Genomic DNA, 21,074 nt, shown 5'->3' with positions numbered 1-21,074 from the left:
GCCTTGAATCAAAGAGATGATTAGGCAATGCACGACATATACCTTTAGTTCTCCCTAAAACCACGGCCTATATGGAAATCAAAGATGATCTCTAAATCTTCTTTTTCTCGAGAACATGTAGGAGAGCAGTGTATCTTTGTATTAAGAAGGAGAAATTCTCGGAAGGTTTACAATGTGAGCTACCCATAGGCGCTCATGGCGAACCAACACAATGTAAGGTTTACATCAAACATGATCTCTAAGCCCACAACAAGCACTCTACAATGATGTCAAGGCCTTGCACTCGATTCTTAATTAAGAATTTTTACATGCGGCGAGTATACTGGGTAGCTGCAGCTGGCATCATTATTGGCAATGGAAACCACACTACTTTTTTTTTTCCCTTGGATCAAATCATAGCAAGATATGGTGATGCAAGCGTGATATGTCCGTTTTGCTCCCTTTTAAGACCGCATATTGTGCTTTTGAGGAATGCCTATATAGATAGCGCAGACTTGGATCTCTATCCAATACATAGAAATTCCACGATAGTCTCGTTGAAGGTCTGAAATTCTTGTGGACCTCTATCCCAACCATCAATTTTCGACTCGTGATGAATGACACCGTATATTTGTTGCCATCTGAATAATGGAACGTGTTACAGTATATGATCAGTTGATCATTAGGAGTAGTATAAGAGAGAATCACAGACGTTGATTACGGCGATTGCCTAATCAATGGTCACGATCTTCTTTTAACAGACATCTCCTCCACCCTCCACCCCTTCATACATGTATAAATAACAGTGATCAATGAATAAAGATTCACTTCTTGCCTCATAATTACTACTGTAATTTTAGTTCTAAACACGTTATCAGCACTTGTTCTCCACGGAGCCACAAGAAAAGAAGAGAGTTTCATCTGTAAGTCATGATGTACAGAGAACTCTCCCTTGTTCTTCTCACATTCATCCTTCGCTTCATCATGAACGACGGCCATCGTCACCGGCGTGGTGTTGAAAACCCCGGCCGTCGCCTGCTACGCGCTCGCACTGCCCGCCGTCGTCGTCTTGCCCACAGGCTTCGACGAAGTGATGCTCGGGTCACCCTTGACCCAGAGCAACTCCGGCGGACTGGCGGTGACCCGGGTGCGGGCCCTAGCGCCGCACCACCGGCGTCTCCTCCACTGGCAGTGGTGGATATCAGTCCTCCACCACCTGCGCCGGCGCCACCGCACCGGCCCCCGCTGACCCGTGGGGACGGGTGGGCTCGCCCGCCTTCACCGTCGCCTGAGCGGGTGGCCGAGCGGTTGCGGGCTTCAGAGACGCCGCAACCGCTCCGCCCCCTCCGCTACTGCCCACTCCATGGGTGGGGGCCGTGCCCAGCCCGGATGGCGGCCGCTCCTCCAGAACCGCCGCCACCTGCAGCCGGATCGGACGACCCCACTGCCGGCGACGACGTCCCGCAGCCACCCCCGACGCGCCCTTCCGACGAAGCCGAGCCCTCGGGAACATCCTCCCCGCCGCCCTTGCTCAGCCCCAGCGGCAACCGCATGGTCCGCCGCTTGGCGCACCATCTCTCCCCCCGCCCTCGCCAGCCGGGCTCGTGGGCCACGACAGCACATCCACCCGTGGTGGATGCCGGTCGCGAGCGCTCGCGCTCACCCCCTCGTCGCCGCCTCTGACCCCCCCCGGGCGGAACGGCCCCCAGGCGGCGCGGCCCCGCATGGCGCGACGGCGCTGCACGCGGCCCCCTGCGCGGCGTGGCCCTGCCCGGCGCGTCCCTGCGCGGCACGGCCCCGCGCGGCGCGGCGGCGCAGCGCGCCACCCCTGGGCGGCGCGGCCCCTGGCCGGCGCGGCGGCGAGTGCCCGGCGGCGCGGCAGCACAGCCGCAACTGGTGCGGCGGCTGGTGGTGGATGGAGTGGGCGGTTAGGGTTTCCCAACCCTAACTGCTCGGCTCTTATACAGCGGTTTTCACCGCACGGGCCGCCGCTGGCCGCGCTGGGCCGCGCTGGCCGCGCGCGCCTGCGGGCCGCCGCTGGCCGCGCGCGCCTGCGGGCCGCCGCTGGCCGCGCGCGCCGGTGGGCCGCGCGCGCTGCTGGGCTGTTTTTCGCGTCTGGGCTGCCTACAAGGACTTAGCTTCAACTGTTATTTAATTTTTCTAATTTCCAGAAATTAGAGTTGATGATGTTTAGGGATTTAAATGTTAATTTTAATCCTCAGCTTATGACTTTTCAAGTAGCATCTTGTGTTAGGAATTTTCCAAGGTTTTATAACTTGGAAAATATGTCAATGAATATTTTCTTCAATATTCCATATATTGACATATGTTTTATTTGCATTCCTTCCAATGCATATTCAAAAATTTAATTCATCTTAATTAAATCCAAGTGATTTAATACGAGCAAGAATATATTTAGTCCTTACGCAATTGATGCCACATTATTCATAAAATTAAGTTACCATGTGTTCTTAATTTTTCTGAATACTATATAAGCTGCATCATTAACCTTGCCATGACGATTTTTGACCTCTTGCATTATTTGCAATTGAGATCTTAAATTATCGTTATTTCATGCAAAATGGCATATTATTCATCTCAAATTGGGTTATTTCTTACGACTCAATACGAGCAAGCATACAATATGTTGTGCTACTACACATACTACAACACACCCATGATGATTTCCTAAACAGAAAATCTCTGGTTGCTTGTGTAGGATCAATGGCCAAAGAGTTTGAAGAACTCGCTCTCGATGGACATAACTATTCTACTTGGGCGCTGGATATCAAGATCAGCCTTGCCTCAAAGAACATTCTGAGTGCATTGCTACCTCCTGCAGAGAGGACTGAGCCACTGCATGATGCCTACAAGTACAACGCATTGTACACTCTCAGGCATCACCTCCATCCTGATCTGAAAGCAGAATACGTGATGGAAGAAGAGCCAAATGTACTATGGTTATCCCTTAAAGACAGGTACGAGCAACAGAAGGCTGTAATCTTACCTGAGGCGAATCATGACTGGACTCATATTCGTCTCCAAGACTACAAGTCCATAGGTGATTACAACCATGCTATTCATAAAATCTGTGCTCGTTTGCGTTTTTGTGGCAAGGAACCTTCAGATGCGGATAAGATTGAAAAGACACTCCAAACTATGCTCCCATCTGATAGGGTCTTGCAACATCAATACCGTGCTCGCAATTATCAGACTTACTCTGAACTCATACATGATCTGCTTCAGGCAGAAAAGCACGATGAGCTTACGATGAAAAATCATAAGCAACGTCGTGTTGGGGCTGCCCCTATGCCTGAAATACATCATGCTATGAAAGATGAGAAGAAAGGGAATGGCTTCAAAAATCATTCCAAGTTTTCTGATAATTCAAAGAAGCGCAGACGCAACAAGCGTAAGGGTAAGAAAAACACAAAGGCTCCGAGGAAAGACACTACTACTTCCAAGGATGAGAAGTGTAAGAAGTGTGGATGCTACAACCATCCCACCAACAAGTGTCGCACTCCTCGCCACTTAGTGGCTCTGTACCAGCAAGCTTTCAAAGGCAAGGCTGCAGAAGGACAGGAATACGAAGCTCACTTCGCCACTCCATCCAACTTGAAGGCTGATATTGGAAGTCCAAGCATGAGTCAAAAGGAACCATGCACTTCCAACCTTCCACTCCTGACCTACACTGAGCCTATGGACATAGACAACGTCATCGTAGACTATAGTTTGGATGACGTCTTTGGAGACCTCAACTAGGATCCATAAGAAATCAGCTCTCTATTGTCTCTGTGTGTGTATGGGACATATGTATTGTAATAAGTCTCGAGACATCGACTATAAGTGTGTGTACACTTCATACTCTATCGTATTATTATGTATGTAATTCTATGTATAATTAATTGAGTTCTTATAATTCTTTAATTATCTAGATTTGCGGGAGTCAATCCGATGGAGGAAGAATTGTGCCTAGTAAATAGTTGTACCACTAACTCTATTCTTAGGGAAACAAAATATTTCCAAATTCTCACTAAGAGAACAGGAAATGTTTTGACAGTCGCTGGATGCGATGCAACAATAGTTGGTTCTGGACGAGCTACTATTACGCTCCCTATGGGTACACAAGTTACAATTGAGGATGCTTTATTGTATCCTGATTCAACTCGTACCTTATTGAGTTTCCGAGATATTCGGAAATGTGGTTTACATATTTCTACACATACAGAAAATAATGAGGAATTTCTTCTCATTACCAAACCTTCTGAATATGGCTCTAACATTCTGGAAAGAATACTTTCGCTTCCGTCTGGATTGTACTACACATACGTAAAACTTGTACCTCATGTTACGTACAAGGTGATTTTTCAGAATGTCGACGCATTCAAGATTTGGCATGCACGCCTTGGCCATCCTGGAATAGGAATGTTGCAGAAAATCACAGGTAATTGCATTGGTCATGATCTAAAGTCTACTAAATTTCCTAAACCTTCTAATTTTATATGTACATCTTGTGCAACGGGAAAGCTAATCTTAAAACCATCTCCGCTTAAGATTCATGCTGAGCCACTTAAGTTCCTTGAACGCATTCAAGGCGACATTTGTGGCCCCATACAACCATTGTCTGGACCGTTCAGATATTTCATGGTTTTGATTGACGCATCTACACGATGGTCACACGTATATCTCTTATCCACACGCAACCATGCCTTCGCTAAAATCATGACGCAAGTCATTCGATTGAAAGCATCTTATCCTGAACATCAAATCCAGAAGATCCGCCTGGATAATGCGGCTGAATTTGCTTCTCGAGCATTCAATGATTATTGTATGGCCCAAGGAATACACGTTGAACATTCAGTACCTTATGTACATACTCAAAATGGTTTAGCTGAATCTCTTATTAAGAGAATTAAACTCATTGCAAGACCTTTACTTCATAAATGCAATTTACCTACTTCTTGTTGGGGTCACGCAGTTTTACATGCTGCTGATCTCATTCAACTTCGCCCAACTGCATATCATAGCACTTCACCGTTGCACCTAGTGCGAGGAAACCCCCCAAGTATTTCCCATCTTCGGAAATTTGGATGTGCGGTGTATACCCCTGTTTCACCGCCTCAACGAACAGCTGTGGGACCTCATAGGAAATTGGGTATCTATGTGGGATACCAATCCCCGTCGATAATCAAATACCTAGAGCCCCTAACCGGTGATTTATTCACAGCCCGGTTTGCTGATTGCATCTTTAATGAAGATCATTTCCCGGCATTAGGGGGAGAATTTAAGTATCCTAACGAATGCCAGGAAATCAATTGGGATGACAAATCCATCCTATACTCAGACCCTCGTACTCAGGAAACTGAACTTCAAGTTCAGAAAATTATAGAATTGCAACACTTTGCTAACAATCTGCCTGATGCGTTTACTGACTATAATGGTGTCACAAAATCCTTGAATCCTGCTGTCAATGCGCCCAGCCGAGTGGAGGTACCTCGAAAAACCATTCAACCCCCTTCTCAAACGATTAGGGGGAGGGTTGCTAAGCAGGATAATGCTTCTAATAAGCGACAAAGGAAAGGGAGGAACACACGATCCTCTAAATCAGTAAACGAAAGTCAACTTCCGGTTGATGGACACCGAGTGGATACAGTACATCCACAAACCAGCACTATAGTGCACAATTCAGATGTTGCTGGCACATCGGAACACCCTGAACCCATTCTTCCTATGAATCAAGAAGAATTACACGGGGTACAAGAAATTTCCATTAATTATACTAGTTCTGGAGAACTGTATGATCGTAAGAATACGATCGTCAACGCATGTTTCTCATCGATCATAGCCAATAACCTCCTATCTGATCCAGATCCTAAATCCATGGTAGAGTGTCAACAACGCTCGGACTGGAACAAATGGAAGGAAGCAATTGACTCCGAATTATCCTCACTAGCGAAAAGACAGGTATTCACCTCAGTGATACCTATACCTCATAAAGTTCATCCTGTTGGATTCAAATGGGTTTTCACTCGGAAACGAAATGAAAATAACGAGGTTGTGAGGTATAAAGCGAGATTAGTTGCGCAAGGATTTACTCAAAGACCCGGCATTGATTACATTGAGACATACTCTCCCGTTATGAATGGAATAACTTTCCGATATTTAATATCATTAGCAGTACAAAAGCGTCTATTTTTGCAATTGATGGACGTCGTGACCGCATATCTTTATGGGTCACTAGATTCGGACATCTACATGAAAGTTCCTGATGGAATATCTGTACCGAATAATGGCAAAAACCGTAACTTGTTTTGTGTTAAACTCAACAAATCTCTCTACGGCTTAAAACAGTCTGGGAGAATGTGGTACAACCGACTTAAAGAATTCCTCATGGATAAGAATTATTCTAACAGTGATGATTGCCCCTGTGTATTCATTAGGAAATCTTCTACAGGCTTCTGTATTATATCAGTTTATGTAGATGATTTAAATATCATTGGTCATAAACGTGATATTGATGAAGCATGTAATCTTCTAAAAACAGAATTTGAAATGAAGGATTTGGGTAAAACCAAATTTTGCTTGGGCTTACAACTTGAGCACCTTCCAACGGGAATTCTCGTTCACCAATCTGCATACGTTCAGAAAGTATTGAGTAAATTCAATATGATCAATGCATATCCATCCAAAACTCCAATGATCGTTCGGTCCCTTGAAAAGGATAAAGATCCTTTCCGACCACGTGAAGATGGAGAAGAGGTTTTAGGTCCTGAATACCCATACCTCAGTGCAATTGGAGCACTTATGTATCTAGCAAACAATACCAGACCCGATATTGCGTTTGCAGTAAATCTACTTGCTAGACACAGTGCCGCTCCTACTAAACGCCATTGGAATGGGATTAAGAATATTCTTCGATATCTCCAAGGCACGACAGATCTTGGTCTATTTTATGAAAGAAATCAGGATTCTAGCCTCGTGGGATATACAGATGCAGGATATCTTTCAGATCCTCATAATGCAAGATCACAAACATGATATGTATTTCTACACGGTGGAACTGCTATGTCATGGAAGTCCTCTAAACAGACTCTGGTAGCAACGTCTACAAATCACTCAGAGATCATTGCGCTATATGAAGCCTCACGTGAATGTGTATGGCTAAGAAGGGTGATTAATCATATTCAATCATCTTGTGGAATTCAACCCATTGAGTTACCCACCATTATCTACGAAGATAATGCAGCTTGTGTTGCACAGATGCAACAAGGTTATATCAAGAGTGATGCTACGAAGCATATCTCTCCTAAGCTATTTTACCCTCACCAACTCCAACAAAGTGGTGAGATAAATGTCATGCAAGCTAAGTCTTGTGATAACCTCGCAGACTTATTCACTAAGTCGCTACCTTATTCTACATTTAACAAATGTGTTAAGGGCATTGGTATGCGCCGACTTAGAGATTTGCTTGCATCAGGGGGAGCATCTCTTTGATTTAACTATTCTTACACATCACATTGTACTCTTTTCCTATATGAGTTTTGCTACATAAGTTTTCTCATATTAGGTTTTTAATGAGGCAATGTCAACGCAAGTAAATATCTATCTCTTGTTTTTCCCTCCGGGATTTTCGATAGAGATACCAAGGCTATATACTGTTCATTTTCTCCAAAAAATTTTTTCCCACTGGGTTTTTCTGGAGTTTTACGCAGTATATATATATATATATATATATATATATATATATATATTGCAAGCATTTATTTCACAGGATCTCTAAAGTTTATACATGATGGACAACTGCTCAAGGGGGAGTGTTACAGTATATGATCAGTTGATCATTAGGAGTAGTATAGGAGAGAATCACAGACGTTGATTATGGCGGTTGCCTAATCAATGGTCACGATCTTCTTTTAACAGACATCTCCTCCACCCCTCTACCCCTTCATACATGTATAAATAACAGTGATCAATGAATAAAGATTCACTTCTTGCCTCACAATTACTACTGTAATTTTAGTTCTAAACAGAACGAACAAGAAGATATGGCAGATGCCATTCACCGAAATGTGGCAATCATCACCTGACCCCTTTCCTTGTCCACACTATAAATACCTCGTGTATGCAACCAGGGATGACACAGAGACACCAAGCTCAATAGAAACAGCCATGGCTGAAGGCCTCAACAGAGCAGGTGGAGAAGAAGAGGGCGGCCTCACATGGGGATGGAGAGCCCCTTTTGGTAGCCAAGAATGACTTGCCTATGCGTGCCTTCTGTTGGCATATATCCATCAGCCATGGGGACGGCAAAGTGTTTCTTGAGAAATTCTTGTGTGATGGGTAATGCGATGTGGCTGCATCGGCCGGTCTTCTTGGCTAGCCAGAGGGCTCTCATCCACCATGCCAGGCCTCCCTCTTCAAAATTCTCCAGATTTTTGCTCTCTGCATGTGGAATTTGGTGATGTATCCTGAACCCACTCTTGGTATTCTTACATGTTTTTCATTTCTGGAAATGATTTTCAAATCTTTGTAGGCATGGGTTTTTTTCTTGTTTCTTATATGCAGTTTGGGTTTAGACCATTCTGTCGTGCTGATTGGAGAGCATGCATGGTTTTAAAGTTCATCACACAAGACACGGAAGGGAAGCATATGCATGCCACTATCGAAATATTTGATTTGATCTCACTTTTTTTGAGCAAACAACATGGAGCTTAGCAGCCAGCCTAACATATTACTACTAATAATCTACTATGCTGAGTTGCAAAACCAAGCATGTGACTACTACTAAACTCATAGAAAATATAGAATGGCCTTTGCATGTCTACTGATGTTGCTGCTTCTCTGTAGGTGATCGTCATGTTTGTCAGTTATGCAGTGGCAGTCACCAGATCCAAAACCAAGCATGTGACTACTACTAAACTCATAGAAAATATAGAATGGCCTTTGCATGTCTACTGATGTTACTGCTTCTCTGTAGGTGATCGTCATGTTTGTCAGTTATGCAGTGGCAGTCACCAGATCCAAGAAAACTCCTGCCAACATTCACGGCCACGGGGGCACGAGGAGTTGGTGTCTGCTTGTGTGCAGCTAGCGTATAAGACCCTGATCGTCACGCGTGTAGTCCACTGCACGCGCGGCTAGTTCCAACGTGTGCTTTCCCGTTTGCATGTTGCATTCAGGATTTCGTCGTCACATGTACAACGGCATGTTTTTATTTACCCCTCTAGAAATCTTGTCATGACAAAGGAGCCATTGCTAGGATATGAAAATTGTTTTACTGTAAATATTGGCGTAATACGATATGCACAAGTACACTGTGCATCAGATATCGATCTTATCACAAAACATTTTGAGTATCAGTGCTTCATTAGGCCAGAGAGTGTGGGCCGCGATGAAATTTGTTTATCGTCAATGAGTACAATTAGTTTTCCATAAAAAAAGTAAATTTTGTGTCCAATTAAGGAATTTTTCAAATTTTAGTGAGCTCCTAAATCTCCCAGGTGTAATTATATAGGTAAGAAAAACGCAGTTGTAATAGGGAAAGCTTCCATATTGCTCGTAATAAATTGTGGCAAAATGTTAGTCCATTATTTTTTATTAGCAACAATGATATTACTCAACAAAGAATCATATATAAAGATATTCAGCATGGCTATTTCCAAATGTATAATACCTTTTTGTTCATTCGTTCTACGCAGATAATGTGTACCCTGTTTGAGATCGTTGTCTTTTAGTCACGGCATTAGACCAGTCCTATTATTCAGAAACTTATTGCAAATATTAAGTAGAACTCATTCTTAAAGCACCTTTAATAATAAAACAAGTTACAAAAAGAAAAAAAGAAATCTCTATAGTTTTTTTATTAAGATGAATGGTCAAGGGCCATGTCCAAAAGTCATCTGTGCAAAGAACAGAGGAAGTATTTCTTTCGTCACAAAAAGGGGGAGTATTTCTTTCCTAAGAGAATATGATATATATTTCTTGTGTTAATTTATATATCTTCGGATATCCATAAGTATGAGGAAAAAATAATTTTCACACCTATCCTTCTACAGTTTAATTCATGTTTTCTGAATGCTGAAAAAGTACAATAAAAATTAGGATGCACAACTAACTTTAGAGTTGAATATTCGAGGTTAATGGTAAAATTCACTTTGAGTGCCGGTCCAAATATGGTCTGATCCAGCTCGTCCAATTCCTCCACTGTCCTCCTCTCTCTCTCTCCCTTCTTTCTCTCGTTCCCCTATCCCCCCTCTCCCAGTTGCCCGTCTCTCCTCGCCGCCCCTTCCCTTCCCCGCCGATGGACGAGAAGCCGGCGCATGCGCGGCGGAGGCTGGTGGCCGGTGCGCGAGCAGCGGGGAATGAGCTGGGGGCGCGGCAGAGGACAGCTGCCGACGCGCTCGGCGGAGGCTGGCGGCTGGCATGGGGGACGGCCGTCGTGAAGGCGGCGGAGGCTGGTGGCCGATGGCCGTGCTCGACGGGTAGTTGGGCTGCCGTGCTTGATGGGCTAGTCGGTCCGGCCCGGCCCGATCAAGCCATCATGGTGCTGTGCCTGGGCTGCCAGCTTAGCCCGCGGACCAGCACGACACGACATGGTTAATTTTCCGGATGTCGTCGGGCCGCGTCTAAACCAGACCCATGCCGTGTGGGGCCGTGCAACCCATTTGACCATGTATATTGTATATGGAGACGGAAAATCCCATTTTCTGGCAAATTGGGCCTGTTGGAAGAAGGCATCTGATGGCAAGGTTTCCCGTTTGGGCAGTCGTGACGTGGCGAGCATTGACTTTTACTCGACTCCTGTTTGTTGGCCAACGTTATTACGTGCGTTCTCCTTCGCTCGACACCACACCACACACACATGGGAGCCACCGCACATTTGTCTTTGTTTCCAGCAAAGCGTGAATGTTTACTTAAACGACCAGAGCGTGACTGCACAAATGATTTTTCATTTAGGTGAGAGAAAGATGTGTTTCAATGATTACCAAAAAATTTTTGGTGATGGGATTGGATTGGTAATTTGCCGGATAATCTCCGGTTAAAAAAAGTATTTTCTTAGTATTAGGAAGAGTTATGAGTAATCTGCTTCATCTACATAGAAAATTCTTTTAAATTATGGTACCTCAGGACGTAACCAATTTGATTGGAACATAAATCCTTTCCTCCTAAATAATAGGTCTTGTCGATTTCTTTTCATGAAGCTGAGTCTTACAAAAGATAATATAGCTACGAAGAATTGGCACCAAAGAAAAAAGTGTTGTCTTTTCTAGCAACAATAAAACCATCCCATAATTGCTATTGCATTGTAATTTGGCTAAGTTTGTTTGGAGGATTGTACAAACTACCTTTGGCTTACAAGTTACGACCTCGTGGCAGTGTAAAAGAACATGTTTGCAGGAGGTAAATTCATAAAATCCAGCTGAACAAAAATGATCTACAAATCGGTAAAAATTATGGGACACCGTTATTATAACATGAGGTAAGTAGATGAATAAAATTCAAAGCAAAAATATCATGATCTGAAACCTAAAAGAAAAAAATGCCCTGTTTCCAAATAAAGAAAGAAGAAAAACCTTGTCAGGCACGTCGCTTGAAACACCTTCAAGGTCTCAGCTGCGCTGCCGTCGGCAGCCTCAGCCATCTAGGTCCATCCGCGCCGGTGGCACCAATGGCGCACCATCGGCCTCGGGGTAGGTGTGGTAAAGGCAGGGCCGGGCTCTAAAATGATCAGACTCTTATCTTATACAATTTTAAATTAAAAATATATAAGGATCAAGTTGGATTGTGAAAAGAGCACTGGAGCCATGATTCGTTACCACCTCTAAAGGTAACCCGCGAGTACAATGACCGGAGGAGGGGAGATGACAGAAGTGAATACCAACACAGGCAGAGAGATTTTTGAGAAGGAGCCGGGCCGGCCCTTGCAAACAGTTTATAATCTCCTCGCTCCTGAAGTCCTGATGATCCTCCATCGACCCAATGAAAATCCCTATATTATCTGCAACAAACAAATAAAAAACGTCAAATACTTCCGCAAGCGCGAATCTAGTTTCCATGAATGAAAAACATTACACATGCGGGAAATGTTTTGATTGTTTCATAAAAAATGCTAGTGAAAAATTCGGAAGTCCTCAGGATACTATTTCTTTGCAATTTTGCTGGCAGGCAGTCACTAGTTGTTTTCTTCGTTTTACACTTGTCGAGCATAACAATTAGTTCGAAAAGATGCCATTTGTAAAGAAAGAGCAGAAAAAAATAGAAAAATGGCAACGCAATATATATGAAAAAATAGGCATATCTGCATGGGACAAAATCTTGTAATGTATGAAAAACGAAGTAAATTCTGTACTAAACAACTTTTACAAAAACGCCTGGTACCTTTACTTCGATGTGAGCAAGCATCGCCTTGTTCTCAGTTTCACACCACCTCACTAGTTTATAGCAGAGATAAATTTTTAGCTTTTTGAGCATGGTTAGCTTTTGTATGCTCTCTGGTAAAGACGTGATGCCGATGCAATCGATGATGGCGAGTTCGTTGAGAGAGATGAGGCACCCGATGGTCCCTGTCAGATCATTCAGGTTCGAACAGTGCCAGATTTCCAATTGTTGCAGAGAGATGAGGTCTGGCACCCATTGAGGAAGTGCTGTCATGCTTTCAATATGTTTCAAACATAATGACTGTAACAAACTGAGATGCCCCATGGAACCCTGCAATGCCTGCACCTCGTATCTCTTTATTGTCAACTCCTTAAGTGATGCAAGCTGACCCAACCAATTTGGCAGTTCTGGTTCTGGCTGGCCCTGGCTCTCCAGAGTTAGCGACTGGAGGGAGGAGAGTGCTTGCATGATCTCAGGCGAGCTGCTCAGATTACTGCACCTGCTTATCTCTAATTTAGTGAGGGCAGGGAGGTGGTGAAGCAGCCTCCACTTATGCATAGTTACATCGCAGAAATTTATACGCAGAGTAGTTACCGGAGCAGAGGAGGGGGAGGAAACAGCGGTCTGTGATGCCCTCTCCTCCCATGAAGATATTACACCATCACATGCTCCCCATATGTCCCATCGCTCCTCAGCTCTATGTGGACATGGTTTCTGCCTCAAGTTGGGGCAATCAATTATTGTCAATTTGCGAAGGTTGGGGAACATGAACTTGCTCACACCATCCCCGCCATGGGAGTACGTTGTGCACCACACCTCAAGGCTTTCCATTCTACTTAGGGAAAAATCCTTCAGTCGAGGAAATGATGGCCTTCTGGTGCCGTACAAGTCCCCATCAATTTTTGAAATGCCACTCATTCGACTAAATTTCAACTCTTCCAGATTAGGTAATTGGCCAAGTGGTGGCAGTGCGTTGCACTTGGGCAGATTGGATAAGGAGATCTGACAAAGATTAGGGAGATGATCGGCAATACCAATAAACCACTCAGGAAATCTTACACTACTGTAACCATCTATAAATAACTTCTCTAAAGTTATTGGGGGGATTAGCTCTGCCAACACTTCCATGTCCTCAACAAACCTCTCAGAATCTATAGTCCAGTTGAGTTTCATTTCCTTAATTCTTCCTTTTTCCATTAGTCTTACACTCCGCGCCTCTTGCACGGACTTCACGTTTTCAAGTCCGCTTATCACCAGGTCAGTACGATTTACATCTTGAAGGAGAGCAAGGTTGCTGCTGGAGTTGTGATAATCAGCTTGGACCAGAAAGTGTGGTAATGTAATTAAATTTTTGTTGAGTGCTGGCACCTTCAACAGTTCTAAATCCTCCAGATGCAAAAACTTCAGACTATCCATTTCATGCAGAGTTGCCGGTAGACTCCACAGATTGTAGCAGTACGAGAGATCCAGTCTATGTAACTTTCTTAGGCTACAAATACAGTCAGGAACTCTCGTAAGCCCTATATTATTGGACAAATCCAGATGCTCTAGGTTTGGAAGGTTACTTATACACTCAAGAAAAATGGGAAGTGCTTCATCAGCTCCTGAGAAGATTGAGCAACTTGATAAATCCAAATAACGGAGCTCGGTGAGATTTCTCATGGCGTCTGATATCCATGTGAGATGCGAGCCTATAACGAAGAGTGAACATTTTGACAAATTCAAACATTGGAGTTTGGTAAGGCTGCACAAGGCTTGTATTATACCATGATCTCTGATGGAGAATGTAGAACCTGATAAGTTTAAATACTTCAGATTGGTGAGTCTCCTCAAAGCTTCTGGTAATTGTCTCTTTGTGGTACTCCAGGTCGTGCAGTGCGATAAATTCAGATATTCAAGGTTGGTGAGGCTCTCCAAGGACTCTGATACACCTGTAACATCAGAACAACCTGACATATCTAGATGCACCAACTTTGTTAGCATGCCAAATGACACCGGCAGTTTTTCTAATCTGGAACAACCTGACAAATCAAGATACATCAAACCCTTCAATTCTCCAATTGATTCTGGTAGTGCCAAGATCTGATAAGATCCACGAAGGCTGAGGTAAATTAAGTTTTTCAGCTTTGTGATACAATTGGGAATGGCCCGATGTTTGACCCTCGGAGCATTAATATATCTCAAATGCTTTAAATTACCAATAGATTTTGGCAACTTCTGTACAGAGCACTCATTTAAATCCAAGACGCAAAGGTACTTAGCCGACAAAAATGACGCCCCATGGAGCACATTTTGGTCTGAACCATGAAAACGCAGTGCTCTTACCGCGGTAGGATATTGCGTGAATGACTTCAATGGTTTGGTACAATCATTGAGTAACGCAAATTGGAATCTGCTTCCCCCAGTATTGCATTGTTTGCTAGCATCTAGAATTTCGTAAAGCATGATCGATCTTGCTAAGTCATGAACCAGATCGTGCATAGTGAACACTGTAGCAGCCACGTCGTCCTCTCTATCACCCTGCAACATGAAGAACATGCATGCCAGCATCAGCTCTTAGGCAACACAGAGTGCACAGCTGTTTTTAAAAATAGAGTGGACACAGGTACTACTCCTGGAGACGGAATCAAAGCATGAAAATCACAACAAGAACCAAATACCAAAGGGCACTCCGGATATTGAAACGAACACATAAAACCAACAATTGTTCAATTGTTCAAGTGGAGTTCTTCATTCAACATCGATTGGCACAGAACGACACCAAACCCCTCATGCGCCGCCGCCCTCCGGCTCTGCTTCCCCGCTCACCGCCGCTCGAGCGGCTGCCGGAAGCCCATGCGGCCGCAAGGAAGGTGCAGCTGCAGGGCTCTCTCTCACCCAGACATAAGTATACCGGCGGTACCGTCTCGCCGGTACAGTTTTTTTACCGTCAATGTTGGTCACATCAAGATACGTGCAGGGCTCAGGGAAACCGTTTTATATTAGTCGAGTGCCTCGCGCGGTGCCTGACTACTGATGCGTGGCGGCACATGCCTGGCTCGGCCAACGGGGGTTGTGCCTCTTGACACGCGGCAGTGGTGTGGCTGTGTCGGTCGACTGCAAGGCTGGTCGGTGGCGTTGCGGCGGTGTGCATCCTCCGCGACTGCGGCGGCCGGCCCTGTCGTGGCGCCTCGGTGGCTTGGGCCAACTGGTTAACCCACGCGCTGCCAGGCAGATTCGCCCGGCTGCTGTGCATGGCGCTCCGCGGTGCCCTTCATGTGTGCAATACGGGGATGCTCGTAGTGTGCGTCATGGGCTCGTGGCGTCTGGTGGCAGTTAGGACATCCGCGTGCATCCCCTGATGAGGGGTCTAGCGGCTTCTGGGGCACGACAATGGCAGGTTTGCGACATTTTCTTACACTAGATTCAACAATATGTGAACCCTTTATCAACATTTCTAATAGGCTAATTCAACATTGCTCGGGGGTAGATATTTATTCATGGCTTGCTCCCCTCACCTCACCTGGATTTCTCTATGTCTGATGCATGCTTTGGCATTTTCTTACAACTGACTCAACATGGTCCGAATCTTGATTCAACATTTTGAAAAGGCTAATTCAACATTATACGGGGTTAGGTATTTATTTACGGTCGGCTTGGGGGATGAGATATATTTATTTATGGTTGGATTGCTCCCCACCTTATTTTAGCCATCCATCTAGTGTAGCACGGATCTCAAATACTGGAAGTTTCGTAAGTAAAAAACTTCCGGAAGCTATATAGGTTTCCCCGTACAAGCACGCTTCATGACCATGTAGATTTAGTCCCGAGCCCACATAAGAGTAGCCCTAATAAACCATGTCCCTTAGGGTCTTGACTACCACTTGCTTTTTCTAAAAAACAAAAGTCTGAACTGCAAGTGAGTCATGACTTGGCAAAAATCGCAAAATGTAAGTCTTATTTCAACTGATTGAATTATGAGTAAGAATTATTCAAATGTAGTATTGGTATGCAGAAATAACACACCGTGGGTGACGCTGAATGTTGGAAGAAAGATAGTCCCAGGAGCTGCACAATATACTTCTCGCAAAGCTGCAAATTGGAGAGTATTTTGGTTGGCTTGATGAAATCCAAAGAAATCCATTGATAAATTACATCATATTTAACTATCTTGTGGCCTTTTGGAAAGATTGCACAGTAGCTAAAGCATTTCTTCAAGCTTAAATCCATTTGACTATAACTTAACTTCAACGATGCAAGAACATGATTTGGCAAAGATGCATCGGTTGAAACAGGTTCATTCCAGATATCATTGTCTTTCACGTTCATCCATTGATTAAAATTCATGGACCTCAAAGTAAAGCCTAGAGATTGAGCTGCTAAAGCCACACCACCACACTTCTGGGCGATCTCCCTTCCAATATTCGTCAACTGTTTTTTGTCGTCTCTAGCTTCAAAAGCACTTCTTTGTTTTATTATATCCCAGCACATGTCATTTGTCAAGGGTAATATCTTGTATGGTTGAAGGTTAGTACAGATTCTTCCGGCAACACGTTCACTGCGTGTTGTTACTAAAATAATTATGTTGCTATCAGCATGATATAGCATATCCTTCAACTCCTGCAGCTGGAATTGATCATCCTCCCACAGGTCATCTAAAACAATCAGAATCTTCTTACCAGAAAGTAGTTTCTTGAGGCAACTATGTACTATCTTTCTTTCATTAGCCCGGCTTTCTTTTCCAGATATTTGTGAAATTGTAGACTCACAAATTTTATTCAAGTCAAATCTCTGGGACACATCAACCCATACACGAGTATAACATTTGAAATTTGGATCATTGTAAATCAACCTTGCCAAAGTTGTCTTGCCAATGCCTCCAATACCATATATAGGAAGGATGATGATCTTTTCTGACATACCCGCAAGTAAAGAACCAATTATTTTCCTTTTCTCCTCGGCCCTCCCAACAATGAGTTCTTCTACTACATCTGACGATGTTTGTCGTGCATCAACAAATTCCGGCTCACTGCAACTAGGGCCTATCAAATTAATATTCTGGTGTTGACCTTTGACATCCTTTGATTTGTTTCTCATATCTATATTCTTGTTATAATGCATTGTCATTGCAGAAACATTTTTTATACATCCTTTCTGGGGAAGCTGCAATATTTCAGTTGGTTTGTGAACAAACTGCAAACTCAATTAATAATGCCGTTTAAGACATTGATACAATATTCAAGATGATATTTCAAGTAACAATTTGTTCAAAACGTGTAAGTTCAATAAAAATGTATATTATGATTTTTTTCTTGATGTTTCAATTATTATCAGTATGGTGTAGTCATTCTCAGTAATTATTTCTATACGAACATGAATCATAAAATGAATATAATTTTGATTAGAGGAAGTGGTGTTTAAATATAATGCAAAATTTAGTTTTCCATTTGCTCACACAAATATTAAGCTATATGCCAATTTGTTTATTTGACTTGACAGAAAACACAATTTAGCATAAACAGTGCAATGTGATGTTTTTTTCCTTAAGATGCAGGGCAGTCTGCATGTGTTTAGGCATTGTTGATAGCTGAAATAACAGCTCCTCGGCATATTACACAATAAATTGGTGATGTCAAGCCAAATAACTTTAGTATCAAAAAAATTAATCATAAGTTCTTGCTTCATGTGCCTATACATTATCCAGTTTTGATATGAAGATGTGACTAATATAGCTTTCAATTCCAGAGAGAACATTACATGTGTAGTCATAGACTTGAACTTTCTCTATCAATCAATATGTTTCACATCGTCACTATCAGTTTTAGATGATTGGAAAACTGCTGTATATTATTGTGTTCCTGACTCCTGGAGAGATCCATACTGTTGAGTGTTGAGAAACAATTGCTAATTTACTAGAAAAAAATAACTAAGTGAACTGATGACATGATTTCGCTTTTATTGAAAATAGTTCCTGACCTAGATATCCATTATATGCCTTCTCAAGTGATATTAATTATTACCTCGCCAATGGCAGTTTCAATCTCATTCAGCTTCTCAGTGATCTTCCCTATGTTGGGCCTTTTTTTGCTGTCTTCCTCCACACATAACCATGCTAATTGAATGCATGTCTTTACTTGGTGGCAATATGCTTCAACCAAGGAACCACTACTGTATGTCGCCTGCAACCTGTTCCTCCAGTTCCTTTGGACCTGATAAATTGAACTGTCAAGCTAGGCTGATATATACTGTTCCAATGTAAATATGAGATAGTATTAGATTAAAAAAGGGCCCTGTTAATAAGAAATATCATTTCTTACTTGATCAACAAACTCGTCCAAAGACATATCTAGACATTTGGGGTAGCCCTTGGGTCCTGACACAACCCTTATCATTATGACACCCAAGCTAAATATGTCAAATTTTCCTGATATTTCACCACTGTCGATGTATTCTCGTGGCTGATACCCTCTGCATTGCATCATATTCAACCAATTTGTAATGCGCATGACTTAATTTGTACGCTTAGAAAAACAATATGTTCAGTTGAGACATTTAGCTTACTGTGTTCCATACGGATTTTGTGCGATTCGCGTTGGTTCTTTATTATGAATGATCCTGGACAAACCAAAATCTGCAATCTTTGGCCATGTCCTTATCTAGCAATATGTTGTCAGGTTTTAGGTCTAAGTGGTAAATAGGTTCTTCCAGGTCATGAATATACTTTAGACCCTCACAAGTCCCCTTGATTATTTTGAACCGTGTGTGCCATTCAAGTCCAGAAAACTCATCTGCAGCAGCGGTAAACAAAAAAGATTCTTAATCAAATGCAAATATACAAGTATTCTTACAACACATACTGATAATAGGGCAGGAGCGTACCAGAAAGAAGTCGTTGAAGGCTGCCATTGTGCATATATTCCAAGCATAGCGCTCCTTGTGTCTCATCAACAAACACCTTACTTCCATCTTCCATGATAAATGGTTTTTGCTCTGTTTCAAAACAATAGCCCAGAACGTGTACAATGTTCGGATGATTAAGTTTCCTGAGGTTATAGAGCTCATTTTTTAACTGATGCTTAAAGTCTAGACTGGAATTGATCAGAAGCCTCTTCACAGCAACATCATCTCCGTTTTTAGTCACTCCCTGCCAAATATATATCATCAGTACTTAGTACAAATTGATCCTGTTTCTACTACTTATATTTATTGGTTTACTGTATGCAATAAGCCAATAACACCATATATTGTTTCAAAGCACTCCCGTTGTGCTGGCCAGGCTTGTTGAGAATATAGTTGTCCATAAAGATAAAGCTAGATGACCGAGCCTTACCTTGTAAACAACTCCAAATGCTCCTTGACCAAGTTTCCTCTCCTTGGAGAAACCATCCGTGATTTCTCGCAAGATTTGAAATGGTATCTCATCCTCTGAATCCATATTTATGTGCCGTCGTGTCCTGTAATTTTTGCTACTACAAAGATCCCTGGGTGAGAAGATGGAAACATGAGCTTAGAACTTAGAGATGCAAGATCTAGGATGGAACCTGACAAGGGAGGCGCAGGCAAGGCACGGCCGAAGATCCGAAGAACTGCTGCGCTGTGGTCTAGGGGATCCTTGATGAGACAGATAGATCGAGCTCAGCTCACTGGTTAGAGGAGAGATTGAAGTAGACGCGCGGACATGCGCGCGAGGCAGCAGCAGAGGCGCGCTGGTAGTGGTAGGTAAGAAGTCAACTGGGTAGGAGTGGACGAAGTGCAAGTGAACGCGAAGACGCACAGCTTGTGCTGCACGCGCATTCAGGGTCACGTGCTCGCCACTGGCTGGTGGACCAACCCAAAGAGAGGTTGGGGTAGGGCCTGCATCTGACGCCGATGCACATGGATGGGCTTGTCCAATAATTAACGTGAATTAAATAATTTAGGCTGTGTTAACGTTAAAATTTTGCTTGCATGTATAATTTTGGTAAGTAAAATCAGAGCCGATGAAGGATTTGGAGAAGACCGATGCCCGTTTTGCTCAAGGTAAAGGGGGCTAGTCAAGATCGTTAGGAGCAGCGGTCAAAGATGACGTGGTGTGAGTCAAGGGCATAGTAGGCAGCGGTCAAAGATGACGTGGCGTGAGTCAAGGGCATAGTAGGATTCAGTCAAAGAGTCATGTAGAAGGAGTTTGAATCAGACCGAAAGATGATGTTATTGCAAGATTTTGCAGGAGTCCGGTTTCCTTCTGATTTATCTTGTAGATATGATAGTTTTTTCCTTTAAAGTCAAGTTTGTAACCGGTCGTGATTGACCTAGAGTTTTAGCACTAAGGCTATATATAACAGGTTTTTGTAAAGAATAATCATCAATTCAATACAACACATTTTTTCGGCACTTCGTCAAAACCCTAGGAGTAGGAGTAGAGTACTTTTTGCCGAATTCTTGAACAAGTAGGGTTTCATCGGATCAATCTCTGGCTTATTGGTAAGTTCGTGTTTATCAGATTATCTAGACTTTTAGCTTTTGGCATATCGCTGTAGTTTCGTCTAGTTCAATCTACCAAGTTATCGACTTCTATCAAGTTCTTGTAAGGCTGCATGTTTGATCTCTTGCTAATTCTTAATAGAATTCACAATTTATCCAGTGGTAATCATCAAGTTATTAGCTTTATCTAACCTTTTCTGCAGAGCATCTATAGCCGATCTCTTTGTTTGTTATTGTCACACCCGGTTTTAAGAAGAAACCAGATGCATCTCATATGT

General features: G+C 43.1%; 2 protein-coding genes across 7 annotated transcripts; one reads left to right on the top strand and one right to left on the bottom strand.

Annotated features, from left to right (window-relative positions):
- The first annotated feature begins 2,703 nt into the window (after positions 1 to 2,703).
- Positions 2,704 to 3,741, top strand: LOC112903654. The gene has a single exon (XM_025972888.1). The coding sequence runs from the start codon at positions 2,704 to 2,706 to the stop codon at positions 3,739 to 3,741; it is 1,038 nt and encodes a 345-aa protein (XP_025828673.1).
- A 7,570-nt stretch (positions 3,742 to 11,311) lies between these two features.
- LOC112902639 (putative disease resistance protein RGA1) lies at positions 11,312 to 20,092 on the bottom strand. Of its 6 annotated transcripts, none has more exons than XR_003230631.1 (10): positions 19,878 to 20,092; positions 19,667 to 19,805; positions 19,216 to 19,480; positions 18,898 to 19,124; positions 18,654 to 18,804; positions 18,357 to 18,545; positions 16,363 to 17,529; positions 12,358 to 14,877; positions 11,799 to 11,977; positions 11,312 to 11,697 (listed from the first exon to the last, which is right to left on the bottom strand). XR_003230631.1 is itself a non-coding variant. In XM_025971781.1 (10 exons), the coding sequence occupies exons 5-10, from the start codon at positions 18,726 to 18,728 to the stop codon at positions 11,969 to 11,971; spliced, it is 3,858 nt and encodes a 1,285-aa protein (XP_025827566.1). In that variant the 5' UTR covers positions 18,729 to 18,804; positions 18,898 to 19,124; positions 19,216 to 19,480; positions 19,667 to 19,805; positions 19,878 to 20,092; the 3' UTR covers positions 11,312 to 11,968. The 6 variants fall into 6 exon arrangements, 5 of the variants coding, with proteins under 5 accessions (XP_025827566.1, XP_025827562.1, XP_025827565.1 ...); XM_025971781.1 differs by having other exon boundaries at positions 11,312 to 11,977; positions 12,358 to 14,048; positions 14,151 to 14,877; XM_025971777.1 differs by having other exon boundaries at positions 11,312 to 11,977.
- Positions 20,093 to 21,074: the final 982 nt, after the last annotated feature.

Source organism: Panicum hallii, chromosome 8 (genome assembly GCF_002211085.1).
Source record: "Panicum hallii strain FIL2 chromosome 8, PHallii_v3.1, whole genome shotgun sequence".
NCBI lineage: Eukaryota > Viridiplantae > Streptophyta > Magnoliopsida > Poales > Poaceae > Panicum > Panicum hallii.
This window is presented reverse-complemented; position numbering and strand designations above follow the sequence as displayed.

Excerpts from the sequence above, each read along its gene's own strand:
- LOC112903654 (XM_025972888.1), top strand. The coding sequence starts at position 2,704 with ATGGCCAAAGAGTTTGAAGAACTCGCTCTCGATGGACATAACTATTCT.
- LOC112902639 (XM_025971777.1), bottom strand. The coding sequence starts at position 18,728 with ATGATAAGGGTTGTGTCAGGACCCAAGGGCTACCCCAAATGTCTAGAT. Across the intron at positions 17,530-18,356 it reads TTGAAACTGCCATTGGCGAG|TTTGTTCACAAACCAACTGA; the intron begins GTAATAATTAAT and ends TTGAGTTTGCAG. Across the intron at positions 14,878-16,362 it reads AACATTCAGCGTCACCCACG|GGTGATAGAGAGGACGACGT; the intron begins GTGTGTTATTTC and ends TTCATGTTGCAG.